This window comes from Desmodus rotundus, chromosome 9, assembly GCF_022682495.2.
Source record: "Desmodus rotundus isolate HL8 chromosome 9, HLdesRot8A.1, whole genome shotgun sequence".
In the NCBI taxonomy this organism is placed as follows: Eukaryota; Metazoa; Chordata; class Mammalia; order Chiroptera; family Phyllostomidae; genus Desmodus; species Desmodus rotundus.
The window spans coordinates 104,850,836-104,865,296 of NC_071395.1; the positions used below are offsets into that span (position 1 = coordinate 104,850,836).

Sequence of the window (14,461 nt, forward strand, 5' to 3'; positions counted from 1 at the left end):
ATGGGGGACATCACTAGACATTTTGATTCTAGTGGCTGCTGGCTAAGATGGCATTAGAAATAGACAATGAAAGTAATTCAAGGATAATCATAGTGCCCTTAACGAACCCCAATTATCTTTTCTGCTTGATATGTTCAGGTGGAGCTTGAAATCAAATTTTCATGGATGGATTATAATATGGATAATCTATCCATAGAGGACTGAGGGCCAGCTAAGCCCGTAGGGGTACCGTTTGATCTGAGGAAATTATGTTTTAGTCCATTTAATTTCCCCCCTTTATTAGGGATGAGTCCATTAGTGATGAGATTATAAACATCAGGTGTACTTTGTAATATAAGTGAGTGACTCCCTTAATAGAACTTGAATTCTAAGATAGAATTTTTGCTTTAAGCTTCCTTAGTTTTGGAATATTGTTTAAATATATTTTCAAAAGGGAAATGATATTTACAAATTAATCATTATAAATATCAAGTATTAATAATAAGTTGGCATTTATTGAGTACTTTTTCAATAAGTACACTTCATAGTCAATTGTTTAACCTTTATAATAACCATTTGAGAGAAGTACTCTTACAATCCCCATTTACACACGAACCTGAAATGTATACATTTATCTATTATGAAGGGGAATAGGCTTGTTATTAAGTCAGGGTGTGGCAGATCAGGGATTTAAGTGACAGTGTTTTTATTAATTTTGTATTTGTCTCAATTTGAATTTTTGGGAAAACTTACATTTTTAAAGTTCTCATATACATTAAAAGCTGTTAGGTGTTCATATAGCTGTACCACAGACACAAACATTTTCAATGTAAGACGATACCACCAGTGATAACTTGCTAAGAAAGAAGGTTTATTGAACACAAAGAATTGACATTATTTTCTATAAGGTAATCTAATGAGTCATCATATTTGTATGTGACATTCTTCCAGGTGAATGGGGAGACACCACTATCAATTGCTAGAGACTGTATTTCAGTAACAGGAAGATGAAGAGACAGATTTTGTTTCAGACTTGCTCATTTTTTCAGGACAGATCTATGACGCCATGCCTTCTCTGCTCGGAAAGCGTTTGGCACATGCTAGCTCTTGTGTCTCAGACTAATTGCTTTGGGATTTCTCTTCCAGGGAGTGGAGCCTGGTGCTCAGTATTTTGCTGCGTTGATCTACCTCCTCAAGAACTTTCTTAACCACTATGGCTTTGGCCGGATCTAAAAATTAAAATTGAAAGGGAGATGTTAGAGAGTTGAGAAAAGATGAATGAGGTCCCAATAGCTGAAATGTGGAAGCAACAGGTGTGTCCATTAATGATGAATGGATAAAAAACATGGTGTAAACACACAAGGGAATATGATTTAAGCTCTAAAAAGGAAGGACTCTCTGACACATGCCATCTTGAGGACATTATGCTAAGTGAAATGACCCAGTCACAAAAGACAGATGTTACATGATTCCACCTATAGGAGCTTCCTAGAGTAGTGAAATTCACACGGACGGCAACATTGTTGCCAGGGGTGGGGAGCAGGGGATGGAGAGGTATTGTTTAATGGATGCAGAGTTTCGGTTTTAGAAGATGGAGAGTTCTAGGGGTGGTTGGTGGGGATGGCTGCACAAGAATGTGAGTGCACAAAGCCACCGAACTGTACATACAAAAATGGTTAAGAGGGTAAATTTTATGTTCTGCACGTTTTACCATAAGAAACTTTGTAAAAAAATGATAAATTATATCAATTACAGCAACAATAGGATTTTTATATAAACTGTGCAATAAGCACAAATACTTAGACTCATTTTTAGTGAATTCTGGTTTCATGATTAGCTAAAAACATGGTGACATGTTACTCTGTTTAAATGAGCACACATCACGAAAGCTAGACATTGAACATACACTCACATCTACTATAAATCTTTATTGTATGTATTCTTATATATAATATATGAGATATATATTCTGGGAATATAAAAGCAGTCAAGCTGTGCATTGAAAATGAAGTAGGAAAGCATAAAAATAGATTTTACTTGGAATTACCTTTGACTTGACTTCCTGTATTTCCAGGGCCATAATCTTTGGTCTTGTAACCTCCAGACTTGCAAGCCCTGTGAACACATGTTGTTGAAAACGTTACAAAGGAGTGAGTTGGAGAGAGCCCCTTCAATTCTAGATTCACTATTTTGTTTTTAGATGTTTGGTGAGAACATTTTAGTGGGTAACACCTGCTTTAGCATCAATAGGTGATTTTTAAATTTCTGTCCCTTAAATACAGGGCTTGTTGCGTTTTGGTTTTACAGGATGTTGCAAATCTGTATCTTAGTAGTAGAATATCATGTTTAACACTTAGCGTCTATGATAACAACTGTTTTTGTATCAGTTTATGTGCACTTTCCAGAGACCTAAGTTTCATGCAGATTTCAGTATATTTAGTTCTTGGAAAATTATTTTTCCTACCCATCATCTCCACCGATGAGGAGGCAATAGGTCTCGATTTCTTTCTCCAGGTGGACCTTGATGTCCAGCAGCTGCTCGTACTCCAGCTTCTGACCCTCGGTCTCGGTTCTGACCTGGTGCAGCTGCTCCTCCAGGGCCCCGATCTGAGCCTGGATCTGGGCCAGCTGTGCACAGTAGTTGCTTTCCGTCTCAGACAAGGAGCACTCCAGGGAGTGTTTCTGAAAGGAAACAATGAAGAAGTGGAGACGGATATACAGATATGTAAACTTGCTTTGACATAAGACTTTCTCCTCTTGTTAACTTTGCTTGTAATTGTTTTCAGTTTCACATTGACAGATGGTGAAGAAGGCTGTGGCCCCCTTAAAGTGAGCAAGTCTTTCTTGTAGGTAGAATAAACATGAAGACATTGATGTTGCTGCTTTTGCTGTTCCACATAAAATCTTATTCTTCATGCTTTAATTACATAAGGTAATATATGGATATATTCTCAGCATAGTTAAGAGATTTAAAACCAGCTGTCACATATTTAAAACGATCACCTAGGAGATGGTAAGAGATTGTCCCTTCCTACCGTGGCTAGGAGAGACTGAAGTTCAATTTCTAAGGTTTGGAGGCTGCGCTTCATCTCAGTCAGCTCATTGCGTGCAGAGGTCGTGGCTCCGACATCCTCAGAGATCTGCTGTTGCAGTGAGGCGCTCTGAGAGGTGCAAGTGAGGGAGCAAATCTTAGTTGCGTGATCAGCACCAAAATGCAGCAGGCTTGTTTTCGGGACAAGACTCACCTTCTCGTTGAACCAGGCCTCCGCATCCCGGCGGTTCTGCTCCGCAAGGGCCTCGTACTCAGCCCGCATGTTGTTCAGCAGGACCGTAAGGTCCACCCCGGGCGCCGCGTTCATCTCCACGTTCACGTTGCCCCCTGCGGCGCACTGCAGAACTTGCATTTCCTAGAGGCAGAAAAGTGTGCGGCTCAGCTATGCTGGGACCTCATACACAGTCTAGAGGCTTAGCTTCTAAGGGTTCTTAGCGTTCCCCTGCTTGCATCTCCTATCCCAGGCTGTGTGGTGGGCTCCCTCTACATTTTATATTTTCTGTCCAGTGGACCTAACTTTCAAATGACAGTACGCTCACTGAAAGAGGCTGTTTCATTTCTGGAGTTTTAATTGCTCCAGAGGTCTGTCTTAGGGTGAACCCAATTGCAGCTCAAAAACTCCAATTCTTCAGTTGGCTTTAGTTCTGCTGCACTGAAAATGTGTTAATTCCTTTTCCAAATGGAAGTCCTTAAAATATTTAGAATGCGTGATCCATCACCTCTTACTCTCTTCATTGATAGTTTAAATGTCTCCGACCTCGAGGAATGGCCATCACTCCACTCTGACACCAGCTTTGACGGGCTCTCCACTCAGCCACAGCCTGATCGCAGCGTGGCTGTGGTGGATGGGCTGAGTTTGAATAATTCTGAACAGTTGCAATAATTATGACTAAATAAATATTGGCTTATATATTTATATTATAATTACAACCTTATTTATTTATCATTAGTAAAGGAAGAACATCATCTTCTAAAGAATCCTAGCTACCTATTAAGCTATTAAGCTCACGCAGGACATTTATTACAAAGTCCATCATTATAGTGTCTTGATGGACTTCGGTGTCAAACCAGTCTCTGTGAATTGTGGTTGAACGGAGTAGTTAGATGAACTTGGGAATGTTGCTTAATTTCAAGTCTCAATTTTCTTATTTGAAAATTGAGGATAAAAATATATCCTTCTCTGTGCTGTGGAAAGATGTGAAATGGTAATAAGATCAACAAAACCACCCGGCATATAAATACCAAATAAATGCTAGTTATTATGGTCATTATCATCATTACAGAGGCTGGAATCAGTTTTGTGTATTAGTTCGTATTATTCTACCCCAGGTGGGTGTGGTTGGGATGCAGTAAGTCAGTTCTAAGGTTGGGGATGGCGGCCATCACTGCTGAGACTATGTCCAGCTGAAACAACACAGATCAGCTGACGTCTCTGCTGCACGAACCCTGCTCCACCCCCGTCCAGGCCTGGATTGGTCCTAATGGCAATGATGAGGCTTGCTTTCCTCCCGGCACCAAGTCCCTCCGGTGAGTCTAGCCTTTGTTCCTCCCCGGTGGTTCCCTTGCCTTCTCTATCTCCAGGTGGGGTTTTTACTTCGGAGGATTTAGGGAAAACTCCCTTAGTTCAAACAGAAAAATGAAAAAGATGCATGGGAGTTTGCCTGTGAGTTATTAAAAAATTAATTGTGCTCAATACATAAAAAATTTGTTAACTACCCAGGGGTCATAGCCATGCTTGAATCCATATACTTATATAATTATAGTTCTTCAAATAGTTAGATTTACAAGACAGCCTCGCGACTAACCCAGCAGCACTTTTAGCTTGATCTGCTCCGCTAAGCATTTTGCTGACTACAGAACTGTTTGGCTGTTTAAAAGCATCAAATTCCTTTTCAAAGAATAAAGGTGTTCTCAGAAAACAGTACTTCTGAAAACAATCCCAAAGGTGTGTCTGGTGTAATGACTGTATTTTCTGATTTGGAATCTCGCTTCCCACGGTGACCACTTGGGACGTACGCCGTTTGTTTGGAAGTGTAATTTTTGATGTAACAGTTTAATTTCAGCCTCATTATTTTTATAGCCATACCTATGAAGAATGTGTATTAAGTATATGTACTTATTGTGTGTATGGAGAAAATGTATAAATGTTTTAAATCTGCCACTGTTATGAGAAATTTAGATCTAGTTTCTTTAGGCTGTTCTTAAAATATGTATCTTTTATCTATTAGATGTAATCTTTTAAGTGTGCCATTTTAACTTAGCTCTAATTATCTAGCCAAACACTGCTGTTGTCATCGCGATTGGACTGGAAAACAGGATTCTTTTTTTTTCCCATGGGAAACGATGAGAGAGCGAGGGTGAATCTGTACGAATACGTTGCCACTTCTAAAGACAGCTCAGGCCTCATGTCTGTCTGATAATGGATCGTTAGGACTGATTTCTCGTTTAGGAAGTCAAGTACATTACCGCCTGCCAGGGAGACAGAGTGTGCAGAGGGGGGACCAAATGTAGACGTTCAGCTCTTACCTCTTTATGGTTCTTTTTGAGGTAGGTCATCTCCTCACTCAGGGTTTCGTACTGAATCTCCAGGTCTGTTCTGCACAGGGTTATTTCATCCAGAACTCTGCGTAGCCCGTTGACATCGGTCTCTACACTCTGGTGAAGCGCCAGCTCATTTTCATACCTTAAAGAGGGTTAATGATTTTCCAGTTTGTCACGTGGTTGGAGAAATAGTCACCAATCAGTGATCAAACACCAGAGACCTGGAATTTTGAAGTGGTAGATTTGGCCACTTCTCAAAGTTTATTGCATGATAATTATTATTTTCTTTACGGTATTTCTTTGACAGACAAAGAATGAGGGTATTCAACACTACTTTTATAGCAGTTCATACTTTATATTTCATGGCCAGAGCATAAAAAAGTAATAACATCCTGCTTATTTTAAATCTAAGTGTTTTACCGTGCTGCAATAAGAGTTGGTTAATGTTTAATGGAGGGATCAAAAAGTAAATTCAGTATAATGCTTCACAGTAATCTCCATGTATTCTTTCACTCGGCGAGAGTCTACTTACTTGAGTCTGAAATCGTCAGCTGTCAGCCTGGCGTTATCGATCTGGAGAACGGCATTAGCATTGCTGGTGGTGGAAGCGATGATCTAGAAGTGGGGAGTTCGATTTTTTAAAGGCAATTTATCACAATCAGTAAAACCCCCCCAAAAGTGGTTTTCTTAGATTAGGAAATGGAAATAATCAAAACTAATGTAGTTACTAGATAGTGACATTTGAAATCGTGAGGTTAACCAATGGACTCTACTTAATGCTTATTTCCAGTGCTAAATTGAAATTCCTTTCAAGAAATGACAAGTAGAGGTGATAAATATTTTCAGTATTCAGGGGGGAAAGGAAAACAGTATTTAGAAATGTAAGTTCATAAAAAGGATTTCAAACTGTAATTTCTTACCTGACTTTTGAGATCATCGATTATAGGGAGGTATCTACTGTAGTCATGATCCAGCCCCCGGCAAGAGCCAGGCCCAAATTTCTCATACCAGCCCTTGATCTTCTGCTCTAGGTCTGCGTTGGCCTCCTCCAGAGCACGCACGTTGTCCAGATAGGATGCCAGGCGGTCGTTGAGGTTCTGCATGGTTACCTTTTCATTGCCCGAAAGGAGGCCCCCCTCATTCACAGTGAAGCCAGCACAGGAATTGCTTCCGCCTGCATTTCCTCCCAGTGCGTTTCCCCCGAAGGCACAGGAGAAGCCACTTCCGATGCCAGGCATGCTGCAAGCATTTCCAGCCCCGAAGGTGGCTCCCCCACTGGAGAGCCGGAGCGATCCTGTGGTGGTACGGGGGCAGGCCCTCCTGGAGCCACTGGAAAGCCGAAGAGACATGGTACCCGACGAGCGCCTTGCAGAGCTGTGAGCCAGAATGGAATGCCTTCTTGTCTCGGCTGTTTGGTTTGCCTTTTTATAGACAGTTCTCAAGTGTATTCTGGATGAGTGTTCTGCCTACACAGGGTGAAATGCGGCTTGCCAGCCTCAGCAAGTTAGTATAATTGGATGATTTTTCCTAATTAGTAACTAACTTAGCTGGGCTCATTTCTGTAGGAGGGCAGTTGCCCTCAGGTTGGTGGTTATCTGAGAAATGGGTCTGGGTGGAGCAATTTCAGGTTCCTTATTACATTTTAAAATTGTGTGTGAGTCATTCTTCACTTCCCTTCTTAGAAGATAAAACTCATCAGTCCATCACACCATAAAAGTCTGGCGTCATGGTTTTGGGCTATTTATGCCGAGGCAGATTTTGATGTTTCCGAGACTTTTTCTTATTTTGTTGTCACAATTCTTTCCACGTAAGTAGAGAACAGACTGGAATCACGATTTCCCCAACCTGGTCCTTGAATTACCAGTTCTGCCCCTACACACTCCTGCCACTGCTTCCGATGGGAAGTAACTTCCATTTTGGCTGACGTGCACCCTACTTTGTTGACACTTACTTATGTTTAGGGACAGCTGCCTTCTCTTATCCATTTTGGTAATTAGGAACACACCCCTAATTGCTGTTATGGGGTGTGGGGGTTTGGAAGGACATTAACTTATTTCCTGACCCAGCAAAAGTTGAAGCAAACCCAGAAGGAAATATTTTATCTGCTTTTACTTCTCTGTGGTTTAGATTAAGTGAAAGTCAGTAAATTAACTATTTACTGGGTGAGGATCCCCATATATTTATTGATAACCCTAAATATTATGGAAATTTTGGAAAAATCTGGGAATTGGCTTATGGACAAAATTTCCACAAACATTTATGTGATACTGTTGTGAACATATGGATTCATTCCTTCACTTGTTCAACAAGTATTTATAAAACACCTATGCCCATCACGGTCTGGGTGGTTGAGATAAGTAGCGCTGCGCATTCTTTCTCTTTTTGTGACTGGCTTATTTCCCTTAGCGTAATGTCTTCAAAGGTGTATCATGTGTCAGAATTTCCTTTCTTTAAAGGCCGAGTAATGTTCCATGGCGTGTGTGTACACACCGTGTTTTGTTTATTCGTTCAACAATAGGCGGGCACTTGGGTTGCATCCACCTTTTGGCTATTGCGAATAATGCTGATATGAACATGGCAACCACCACTTCACTACATGGAAACATTCTTGGTGTAAATGAATCAAGCAGTATCTAAGAGTGTAGAGTAAAATGTTGAAGTTCTTTCTCACCTTCCTCTCTCTTCTATTCTCCTTATGCTCCCACATATCCGGAGCTTACCCTTCCAGATGTTTGTGCCCTTCCAGATGGTTTTCCATGTGTTTGCATACACACATAGCATGTAAACACACATATGCCACAGGTGAGTCATCTGTGTTATATGCGTTGTTCCGTAACTTGCCTTGTTCACCTTACATGCCTTCGAGCATGCATAGGTAGGTGCCTAATTATGATCAAAATTGTTGGCCGGTCCCCCATTTTTAACTGGGCAATAGCTACCCGCCGCAAAGGCTACTTTCTCCAGCATTCTTTGCAGCTGACTGTGGTCATCTGATTAAGCTAGCCAATGTGATGTAAGCAGAAGTGTATGTGGTGTGTTCTAGAAACTTTGTCTAAGACAAAGCTGACATAAGTCTTCGTCCCATCTTCTCCCCGCCTGCTGCATTGAGTATGATGGCTGGAGCTTCATCTTGGACCATGAGCCAGGGCCAAATTCTGGGTGTAGCAGAGGGACTTGGGTCTCTGAGGATTCTCTGGTGCAAAGCTACCATCCCAGGCCTGAATAGCCTACCTCTGCATTTGTGCGTGTGAAAGAAATAAACCTCTACCTGTGTAAAGTCCTGTTGTTTTGTTACTGTTACTCAGGGCCAAACCTAATGTAAAGTAAGTTGGTTGGTTAACTGCTATCTTATTAGGGAACTTTCAGATTGTTTCCAACATTTTGCTGTTATGAATAATGATGAATATGTTCACATTTTTCTGTAGGATAGATTCCTTTATTTTTTGTCAGCTCTTTTTCATTAGATTTATTGAGGTTTAGTATATGTGTAGTAAAATTCATCTTAAACATACAGTTCTCTGAGTTTTGACAGACACATAGTCATGTGACCCCCCACCATAACCAAGATACAGGACAGTTCGTTACCCCGCCCCCAAACCCCTCATAGTCAACCTCTCTCACAGTCCCAGCTCCAGGAAAGTGCTGACCAGTGTTTTACGTCTATAATTTCATCTATGCCAGAATGTCAGACACATGGAATTATACAGTATGCACCCCTGAGAAAGATTACATACAAAGAACTTGAGAAAAGGAAGAAGAGAAAAACAGTTGTAGCCTATTTATTTTTAAGAACAGAAGTGAATCATTTCCTTGGGTTATTTAGCCAATGGGATTTTGCAAAGATAGGCTTTTAAAAATAACAACCCCTTTGCCCCCATTATGGTGCTTTAGAAGGCACTCGTTGCTCCATAGTAATATTGCTTATTTTAGAGGATTTTTCTTCAAATGAGCGGACCCTCAATGAAAGGACATTGCCGAGTTGATCTAGTTCCTCGACCACTGTTTTAATAATAGTTTCTTCTTTTGAGTCTAAAATAAAATAAATGAAAGTTTAGTGTCTGAACAGGTTGAAAGGTATTTAGTTATGATGGGTAAGCTTTTTACAAAATAGTGTTGTGACTGTGTAGTAAATGGAGATATTAATGTACTGTGATACTGATATACTCTGTTTAACAAGGCCTGGGCTGCTTTCTTGTATTTACCACTGTTTTTAGAGCAATGGGTGTTTGAAAGCATGAATGAAACATGGATTAAAACATGTAAGTGTTAGGCAAGTACAGGCCTGAAGTAAAAAAAAAGTCTTCTTTTAAACACCAGCTTCCCCTAGTTTTGTGGTTTAAAATAAAAGTAGCTCTAACATCAAAGAATTAAAACTGTAAAATTAATAGTTTCTAAGTAAAAAAAGATATTGGGGGATTGGTTCCCCATTTCAGTAATTTCATAATTTGACCACCTCTGTTCGACAGGAATGTGAAATACAAATATTAGGACCTGTCATCACGGCTTTCCCTTACCCCTCCCTCACTAGACCGAAACTTAGAAACAACCGGATGTACCGTATTTCACCAGGTATAATGCGTACTTTTTGCCAAACTTTTTGAGGGGAAAAATAAGGATGTGCATTTTACATGGGTGGTACCGGAAATACCTTGTATTTGTTCTTGTGTTTTGTAATTATTTGTTACATAAAATTTCTTGTATCATAATAGTTCAGAAATAAACACTAAAATTCCTTTATAATATAAAAAACAAGTATCTAAATATAAATAAATACAAAATTGAATTAAAAAATTAAAACAAAAGATTTTCTCCCCCTGAAAGTTGGGGCCAAAAACATGGGTGTGCATTATACACAACAAAATACGGTAGCTTACAAATAAGTGACTTATGGAATACAATTGCTGGAGTTTAAAAGAGTTACAGCAAGTAAAAGCCATTCTGTACCTTTGACTTGATTTTCAGAATTTATGGGCTCACACTCTTTTGATTTGTCACATGTAGACTTGTTTTTTCTGTGAAGAGAAGAGTAAATTATTGCATTTTTTTAAAATTAGGGAGCTCATAAGTAACTGCGAATTGGGAATAAAAGTTTTGAAGTTCTAGTTTCAATAAGGTTCAAATTCTTATGTTTAACCGACATTAGTGAGCTTTTCATGACTTCAGTATAGTGACAGAAGAGATTAAATGGATGTTTATAATTAAAAATTCCCTTGTGACCAGATATTATCTCTCATCTTGCGCTACTGGGACTCCGAGTCCTCATGCTGACTTTTCAGTCCGTCCCCTGGCCAGTGGGCATGTCTGGCATGCCAACGAGGCAGAAGGCACTTGACGACGCACTGCAGAAAATACAGAGCCAAGATACAAGCAGTTTACACTGTTGAAAATGGTGTAACCATTTCACACCATGGTCATGGTGTGACCATGGACGAGCATTTAGTAACAGCCGCTGGTCACCGAGTACCTCCTGCATGCAAGCCGCAGTCACGAGCACTTTTCCTACATAGTGAGGCACTATTGTTAAAAGTATTTCAGAGTATGACTTTGGTGTTATCACAGTTTTACCAATAAAACTACTGGGCCTTAAAGAGCTTAAGCAATGTGCTTAGATTCACTCAGCGGTGCCCTTTGGACCCAGGTTTGCAATTTTATAGGGTTGTTGCTATTGGCTATCAAGCTACTGGTGCCTTTGCCTATGAAATCTTCTGTATCTTCATTGCTCACCTTTCAAGTGAAGATGCAACAGCCCACTCAATATGGGGTGCATGTGTGGTAACTAACCAAGCAATAAAAAAAATAGTGTGTTATTATGAGAAATGTGCTTCAACTCTAAAGCACAGACAGCAACTCCCCCTGGATTGGAGTAGAGGAATTGGTCAATGTTCTGTATTTAAACGTTCTATATATTACTGTAGGTACAAATATTTTACATACTTAGACATTTTATTTTGCTGCCTGTTTTCATTTCACCTGGATGCAATAATAAATTTCTGAGGCATCGGGTATGACCTGTAGAGTAGGACATTCTACGATACGATATTAGTACACGTGTAGACTGAGAAAGCCTAGCTGATGTGAGATTAATTTTTTAATTACCAGATTAATTTTTCACAAGGTAATATTTACCTTCCATCTTCATCTATTAATGTGCAGTAAGTTTCAATTTCTTTTTCTAAAGTTATTTTGGTATCTAGAAGCTGTTCATACTCCAGCTTCTGGCCTGCTGTTTCCGTTCGGATCTGTTGGAGCTGTTTCTCCATTGCCCCGATTTGATCCTGGATTTGCTGGAGCTGAAGGCGGTAATAGCCTTCGTTCTCTGCCAAGGAGCATTCGTAGGAATGTTTCTGAAAGACAAAGAAGGCAAGGCTTACCTGTGGAACCCACAAATAACACGTTCCTATTTTAAACATTCTCAAGGTGGAAAGATACTTGTATGCAATCAAAACCAGCATCAGCAAAGTAAAACATTTTCTTTCTTCTCATTGAAAAAAGTTTCTTTTTAAAAAAATTTTGGGGGTTGATGAGTCAGAAATAATGTTTAAGGGCAAAATTCTTGATAGTTAGTATATTTTATATTTCCAGTTATATATACTGTGTTAGCAAGTTTGTTATACATATGTATATACTTGTACAGGCACAGACAGATTCAAATCAGTGGTGATTCCTACAAACCGTGGCCCTGAGGGACTGAAGTTCTATTTCCAAGGTTTGCAGGTTGCGTTTCAGTTCCACCAGCTCATTTCTGGCCACTGTGGCTGCTCCCGCATCATCAGAAATTTGCTGTTGCAGCGAAGCGCTCTGCAGCATAATTGTCAGAAGAGTTAGGGACCAGTCTACCGAACACACAAGCCCTTGGTGTGTGATTTGCCACAGACGTACCTTCTCGTTAAACCAGGCCTCGGTCTCTTTGCAGTTCTGCTCGGCCAAGTCCTCATACTCAGCCCTCACGTTGTTCAACAGAACAGTTAGGTCCACTCCAGGGGCTGCATTCATTTCCACATTCACGTTCCCACCTGCTGAACACTGCAGGACTTCCATTTCCTGGAAAAGGGACCAGTGCTGATATTCAAAGTAGACTTTTAAGAATCACACTCTGCTGTGAAATAACAGTGAACTTGAGGAAGGAAATCTGATGCTATACAAAGCCACCCTGCAGTGTTCTTACCTCCTCGTGATTTTTTTTCAGGTATGTCAATTCCTCGCTGAGCGTTTCACACCGAATCTCCAGGTCGGTTGTGCAAAGGGTCAGCTCATCCATCACTCTGTGCAGCCCACTGATGTCTGCCTCAACACTCTGGTGCAGAGCAAGCTCGTTTTCATACCTGAAAGGTAATTAAAGAGCTTGAGAACTGTAACCATAGGCAGCTGCAAAGGATACCTTCTGACATTTCATGTACTGAAAAATAGGATGTCTGCACACCCTTCTGAAGCGGATCGCGATGGCAAAGTGATGCATCACTTTGGAAGACCTACTGATCCGTGAATATTATTTTGGAGGAGTTGTTTTTCAGACTTGATTTTTGTCATCCAAATATGCTTCACCATTGAATAAAAATATTCCTTAAAATTTATGATAGCCTGACTTTATAAAAACATGTTGGTTTTATAAGCAAAAGATATGGGTTTTTTTTTTTTACTCCAAGTGTAGTGTTTCTACCTTTATTATAATTAATGACTTTATTTTTACCTACTTCAGCCTGAAGTCATTAGCAGTCAGTCTGGCATTTTCATTTTGTAGAGCAATGCTGGCCTTACAGATGGTCCCAGAAATAATCTAAATGGGATAGATTGTGCAAAATGTGACGTTCCAAAAGTCAAAGAAGTCTCCATAGTTAAGTGTGACTTTTATCTTCTTAACCTATCAGGCATCTATTTTACTATAATCTTTTTCTACATTAAAGGAATTTGGATTTTCTTCTGATGCTAAATGTCTAGAACTTAAAAGCCAAAGTATATGTTTTATAATCATGGATACTTTTATTACTCTTGATTAAAACCTATGAGCTAAGTATAAGATCAACAGAGTGATTATATTTATTTAAAAACTATTTGTTTCATTAATTCCACGAATTTTTGTTATAAGGCACAGTCCCAAGCACTAAGCATACAGAGGGAGCAAATTCTCCATTATACATTTACTAAGCACATTTAATAGTTCATATTTTTTCAGTTATGGACACCCTGCGTTTATAATAAAAGTATGCACATCCATATTTCTTACCTGCCTTTTAAGATCTTCAATGACTGAGGAATATCTGCTATAGTCAAGATCCAGCCCCCGGCAAGAGCCAGGCCCATATCTCTCATACCAGCCCCTGATTTTCTGCTCGAGGTCTGCGTTTGCCTCCTCCAGAGCTCGCACATGGTCCACGTAGGATGCCAGGCGGTCATTGAGGTTCTGCATGGTCACCTTTTCGTTCCCAGAGAGGAGGCCTTGCTCATTTCCAAGAAAACCAGCGCAGATACCACTTCCCAACCCTCCACCACCACCACCATAGAAACCTCTTCCAGAAGAAGCACTCCCAAGAGTACAGGAAAAGCTGCCTCCAGCTCCCGACCCACCGCACACATTCCCAGCCCCGAAGCCTGTTCCTCCACCAGACCTCCGACTCGAGGCAGCTTGAGAGCAGACCTGCCCGGATCCCCTAGCAAGCCGAAAGGACATGGCGACAGCGCGGGTGAGCGGCCCTCTCTCAGACAGGAGCCAAGCCGAAGTACCTCACCCGTAGAAGTTAGTTCCATTGGCCTTTTATAGGATTCAGCAAGTCATTTCGGTCTTAACTATGCGATTTATAATAAAATATTACTCACACCCTAATTGTTGTTTTCCATAACGGGGTGATTTTCAATACTGTCCGGCCTGGAGGTGGAAAAGCGCCCAAGGCTAGC

General features: G+C 40.4%; 2 protein-coding genes across 2 annotated transcripts; both read right to left on the reverse strand.

The window, feature by feature from the left end:
* Window positions 1-829: 829 nt before the first annotated feature.
* Window positions 830-6,950, reverse strand: KRT25 (keratin 25). The gene is made up of 8 exons (XM_024573122.3): window positions 6,493-6,950; window positions 6,105-6,187; window positions 5,558-5,714; window positions 3,225-3,386; window positions 3,015-3,140; window positions 2,444-2,661; window positions 2,027-2,094; window positions 830-1,208 (listed from the first exon to the last, which is right to left on the reverse strand). The coding sequence occupies exons 1-8, from the start codon at window positions 6,919-6,921 to the stop codon at window positions 1,099-1,101; spliced, it is 1,353 nt and encodes a 450-aa protein (XP_024428890.2). The 5' UTR covers window positions 6,922-6,950; the 3' UTR covers window positions 830-1,098.
* Window positions 6,951-9,449: 2,499 nt separating this feature from the next.
* KRT26 (keratin 26) lies at window positions 9,450-14,241 on the reverse strand. The gene is made up of 8 exons (XM_024573198.3): window positions 13,794-14,241; window positions 13,264-13,346; window positions 12,738-12,894; window positions 12,452-12,613; window positions 12,245-12,370; window positions 11,699-11,916; window positions 10,517-10,584; window positions 9,450-9,601 (listed from the first exon to the last, which is right to left on the reverse strand). Exons 1-8 carry the CDS (start codon window positions 14,235-14,237, stop codon window positions 9,450-9,452), a joined length of 1,410 nt encoding a protein of 469 aa, XP_024428966.2. The 5' UTR covers window positions 14,238-14,241.
* Window positions 14,242-14,461: the final 220 nt, after the last annotated feature.

Coding starts and splice junctions, on each gene's coding strand:
- KRT25 (XM_024573122.3), bottom strand. CDS start 6,921: ATGTCTCTTCGGCTTTCCAGTGGCTCCAGGAGGGCCTGCCCCCGTACC. Junction 3,141..3,224: donor AGGCCTGGTTCAACGAGAAG/GTGAGTCTTGTC, acceptor TGCACCTCTCAG/AGCGCCTCACTGCAACAGCA. Junction 2,095..2,443: donor CTCATCGGTGGAGATGATGG/GTAGGAAAAATA, acceptor ATGTGTTCACAG/GGCTTGCAAGTCTGGAGGTT.
- KRT26 (XM_024573198.3), bottom strand. CDS start 14,237: ATGTCCTTTCGGCTTGCTAGGGGATCCGGGCAGGTCTGCTCTCAAGCT. Junction 12,371..12,451: donor AGGCCTGGTTTAACGAGAAG/GTACGTCTGTGG, acceptor ATTATGCTGCAG/AGCGCTTCGCTGCAACAGCA. Junction 10,585..11,698: donor TTAATAGATGAAGATGGAAG/GTAAATATTACC, acceptor TTCTCTTCACAG/AAAAAACAAGTCTACATGTG.